The following is a 5,000-nucleotide window of genomic DNA, read 5'->3' on the forward strand; positions in this document are numbered from 1 at the left end:
CTTGTGCAATGGATTAAAAATGGCTGCAAGAATCTGTCTGAATGTATGTGTTCCCTGTTAGTGAACCGCGCTTTATACATAGTATCTGTATCTTTTTTCACTTTTTAACTTAATAATGGCGTAACGTAGAGTCAAAACGTCGTTCGTCGAAAATTCATTTTATGGACAACCAGATAAATATTAAAAGTTCACTCACCCACTATTTACTGCGTTGTCCTGAGTGATTTGATGGGTTTCCGGGACGCTTCGATTCAGTTCCCCTTCAGATTCTGTTGCTCTTGAAACACTTGCTTTATGCCACGTTTCACACTTTGAAGCACATTTCTCCAGGATAATGCGGATTCAAGGCAGCAGAGAGATATCTTTCCCTCGAAGAATGCAAAAAAGCGCCATATTGTCAGTAAACATTACTAGGACCCAGGTCACGTTTGTTACAAAAGGAGGCGGTTGCCAAGCTCCGTCCAAAAATCTTTCTGCCGGCCGCTCGACTTCGCCCTTGAACAGGATGCACCAATATTATTGGCTGACATGTCCGTAACCATGACGATATCAATAACCTCACAACTGTATCATCACTTTGAGTGACGAAGATATTAAATTCTAGGGACAAAAAAAATCTGTGTGTTTCACATACATCTATATAATAAAATATATTTTTGCAAGAACAAACAGTTTTATTAAGTATTGCTTGGCCTTAAGTTATTTTGGCTGAACATTTGACATTGCTTGTAAAGTTTACAGCCTGGGTAAAGATGAAATGTTGGACGTTGTGCATCAGCACATTTCTATTCGCATAAATCTATTCTTAGACATCATTAGGGAGCTTGAGCAACGACAACGGCGACGGCAACGAGAACGTCATCTCAAAACATAAATTCGCATGGTTGTAATTACGTCGCGACTATTTCGACCCTTTTAGTATGGCAAGTGTGGTAGTTCCTCAAAAATGACGGCGCTTAATTTAGGGGAGAAAATTAATATTTATCCTCAAGTGCTGACGATCTTGATAACACCTTAAATTTGGTCATTTCACGTTGTAGTTTTGCTGACGAAGGCAAAGAAATGGACAAAAGTGAAAACCACACGTGCAGGGCGTGCAAAGCTATTTTTTTTTTTTGCGCACTAAATATGGAAATTTGTAACGTTTTTGTTGCCGTTGCCGTCGCCTTTGTCGTTCTTGAGGTCCCTATTAAGTTTTCTATGCAGTTCAAGTAAAATCAACCAGATTTTTTTTTCTTTGTTTCAGTTTTTTTGTTGCCCAGGCTCCAGGATGTTGCGGCAATGGACTCCTCGTCCTGAAGGTCGTACTGAAGTCAGCGAAATGCACGTCTCTATAGGTGTGTTAATGCCGCCATGGGAGCAAAAGATGTTTGTCAATATCCATGTTGATCCAACTGTTTCTTTGTCTGCTACCAGAGATTTCGTAGCATTATTGCAAAAAAATGCTTCTGGTCTTCATTAGACAGAAACGACGAACTGATTTTGTAAAAAACGAGTCTTACAGCACTCTTCCGATACAATTACACCATAGATCTAAGAGCAATATTTACATCAACGTTAATTTCTTCAACTCGACAGCTACAGCCGAACAACAACAATTTATTTCCACTTTTATACAGAGCATTACCTATCAAATTATGCAATGGAAATTGCTAATCTATTTAATTAAAAATAACCGTTAATACCTGTAAATCACAAAGTCATAAACAAAAGCAGCAAGCGATCTACAAACGACAGGATCAATGTTGTTAAAAGGGAACAACATGTTGAATTGATATCAAGATCTTGGAAGAAATTACACTTGTGACCTATTTCATTCTCGTGAGCGAGAATCTGGTTGTAAGATTCGAGAAAATCCGTAAGAATCATTGACGCTGTTCTTCATCCCTACACTTTGCATCTTATTACGCACAGGATAAAATTATTTAGCCTGTAGAACTTCTCGATGAGGCTACAGCGAGGATATGGCTGACGTCACCTATTGTCATTAAATGTGCCAACCGGAGCCTCATTGGCTGTCGAAACAAAGGATCTTTTGTTCCTGTGGTTGGCACATTTGTATAACAAAAACAATGTTTGTAAACAGATATATCTTCCTTATATGTGTCGTTTTCGCCGTTAGTCTTAACTTTCACGGCCTTATATCGGAGACGTTTGTAGAGAGTCCTTGGCATTTGGATTGTTTCTTAGTTCTTTTTGTAACCACAGTGAAGCCTCGTGTGTCACTGATTTTCTTACCGGCAACATGGACTATATTTGCTTTATATGGTAAAGAATTATTTAAAGGTTTTTGATGATGACGTCAGCTCTGCGTCTATCCTATATTAGTACCACTCAACTAGTGGACTAATGCAAATCCTGCATTCTGATTGGCTACGCTACTAGATGACTATTATTAATAGTCCTCGAGTAGCGAAAAGTGTGACGCTTTCTTTCGTTTTATTTCCAAATGAATATTTCTTTAACTTGCATTTGCTAACTTTATTATTGCCTTTTCTGTCCGACTAGTTGGGTGATACTAAAACAATTAGACCCTTCGCCCTTAAGGGCCACGGGTCTAATTGTTAAATAGATCATAGATGAACTTCGAGCATTATTGAGCTGATTATACAAATCCCCCTGTTTATATTTCTCATATCTCATAGCTGCCTTGGGTCAGGCAGGCAAAGCTTATCGCTGATGTCATGAGCCCATGTACACGAGACGGAATATAGGAATCACATCATACCCCACAATTTACTTGTGAAAATGTTTTCTGTTGATATGAAGCACACTAAATGGTTTCTTGTCTAATGCAAAACCTGTTTCGCATGCCCTATTCATAGCACCCTACTCTACCTCTTCTCTTCTCTCCCTCCCATCCCATTCCACCAACGTTTTCGCTCGTGTCGCGACTGAGAGAGAGTATGGCAGGCAGCAAGCCGTATTAATGGCGGCCAGTAACTTATTCTTTCGTCTTTACGTCAATTCTCTAAATTCGAATTCTCCATAATACACTTTGTTTGCCCCCCAAATTTTGCATAAACTATTTTTTTCAAATGCTCTTGGGGACACTGCATATTCCCAAGAGCATTTGAAAACAATGGTTTATGCAAAATCTGGGGGGCAAACAAAGTGTATTATGGGGAATTCGAAAATAGAGAATGATCTCATCAAGCCTCATTTTAAAGTGCTACTTCGATCAAAAACCACTTTCCGTTTTTTCTTCACATTGTGCTGAATAGGTTGCCACAAACTACGTTTTTAAAAAGGTAGGTACGACAAAAATCCCTGTCGATGAAAAAATGAGTTCCCTCTATAGCGGTAATAAAATTGAGGACGAAACCCATCTCTTACTAAATTGTAAGAGATCGTTCTCGATAAGAGACATGCTCCTTTCCAAAATTGAAACTTAATTTGATGATGTATGAAAATTATCACATAAAAATTTGATATCGCAGCTAGTCAATTCTAATGATTACTATATTAACCTTCAATTATTTGTGTTCATCTCGTTGTGCTTTGAAATGAGAGGAAAATTGATTTTTTGGAATGTTGGACATATGTTATGATATTTTAAATCTTATTTTATCAATGATGCGTTACCACGGTAACAGCAAACAGAGCACATTAACTGTCAAAAATATAAACCATCGTGGTAGCACTGTCAGGGACTACGTTTGACCTTCCAAGCAAAACATGCATAAATATGACAGAATTAAAGGAATAAAAGTGCGTCAAAACTGTGTTCAGGGACAATTTTAAAGAGAGAATTGGGGGGAAAATCCCGTTTGTCGCCGATCCACAACTGGCACTCATAAATCAAATAGAGCAAAACTACTTTCCACAGGCGCCCCAAGCTCAGTTTGAGTGAAAGCCAGCAAAAATATAAGGATTTGTGTGGGAATCCCGATAAAAGCCTTGAGAAGATACTTATACGGAAAAAGTCTCAATTAAAAAGCCAAACCTTATTGCTATTGTGGGTCGCTTCCTTCCTGCGTGGTTATTTTCCACATCCGACGCGATTTGAGCCGTTTTTCAATTCTTGGTTGTCAACGGTATAATGTCGTAATCCAGGGGAATAAAGAAATTTCCGGTTGACAAAACCACGGTCTGCCACCCCGGTAAGGCTCAGTTTGTTATCAAGGGTCGAAGCCGTGACCGCTTTAGTGATAAAGTGCATCTTTCGAAAGCTGTATTCTTGCAATATTACCGCCTGAGGTGGCTCGCAGGACTGCTATTGCGTTAACCTGCGATGAGGCGCACTTTTCCTTAGACATGGTGCGAAAAGGTACGTTAACGAGTCGTCTGCCGGTAGTTTAGGATCTGGACTTTACTCTGATTGGCCGAAAAACAATAGAGCTCCTGGAGCCTCGCTCCGACTGGTTACAGAATTGCAAATGATACTTCTTGTAAATCGGTTAACAGCTGATGAAATTATGGCCGCCGAGAAGGATTTGAACACGAGTGATGTTTAGGCTCTGTTTACAGCTGCTGTTGCTTCCACTTTAGATTATTTTTCAAAAACCTTCAAAGGAAGAGCGGAGAGAATGCATTCGAAGAATGGTTTGAGTAAAAGAAGACATTACCGTTGTACTTCCTACGGGATTTGGCACTAGTGTTATTATTAATACAGGCCCGAACATTCTAGAAGAAAATGCATCGATCGTTCTTCTTCCACCAACTCGAAAACGTTTGTAGTTGTGGCAAGTCCTTTGGAATATATTCGGAAGCAACAAGTTGCGAATCCAAAAAGAACCGAATAGAACTTTAGGGCTGCCACATTCGGAGAATCAGCCGAGCTTGACAGAGAAATTCAACACTGTTTTTACGGAATCGCTGAACAATCTGAAGACACTTCTAACAAAATGATAGCTGAGTAGCTGCTGCTGAAAAACTAGAAATTCTCAAAGTCCAGTTCCCTTATATCTATTTTTATGGCATCTTTTATTGGCATCTCAAATCGGTCAGTGTAAAACGCAGACTGCAGACTGGGGGTAAAATGTAGCCTGCGTCACAGA

The 5,000-nt window shown here is 39.4% G+C and overlaps 1 protein-coding gene across 2 annotated transcripts in view; it reads left to right on the forward strand.

Moving 5' to 3' along the window:
* Positions 1–2,800, forward strand: part of LOC138049198 (uncharacterized) — a 12,805-nt gene extending 10,005 nt beyond the window's left edge. Inside the window, exon 5 of one of the 2 annotated variants that reach the window (XM_068895372.1) lies at positions 1,247–2,800. In XM_068895372.1, the coding sequence (XP_068751473.1) occupies positions 1,247–1,462 (216 nt within the window). In that variant the 3' untranslated portion in view covers positions 1,463–2,800. The remainder of the gene's footprint in view (positions 1–1,246) is intronic. The other variant, XM_068895373.1, reaches the window with a different exon arrangement.
* Positions 2,801–5,000: the final 2,200 nt, after the last annotated feature.

This window comes from Montipora capricornis, chromosome 5 (assembly GCF_036669925.1).
Source record: "Montipora capricornis isolate CH-2021 chromosome 5, ASM3666992v2, whole genome shotgun sequence".
Classification (NCBI taxonomy): domain Eukaryota; kingdom Metazoa; phylum Cnidaria; class Anthozoa; order Scleractinia; family Acroporidae; genus Montipora; species Montipora capricornis.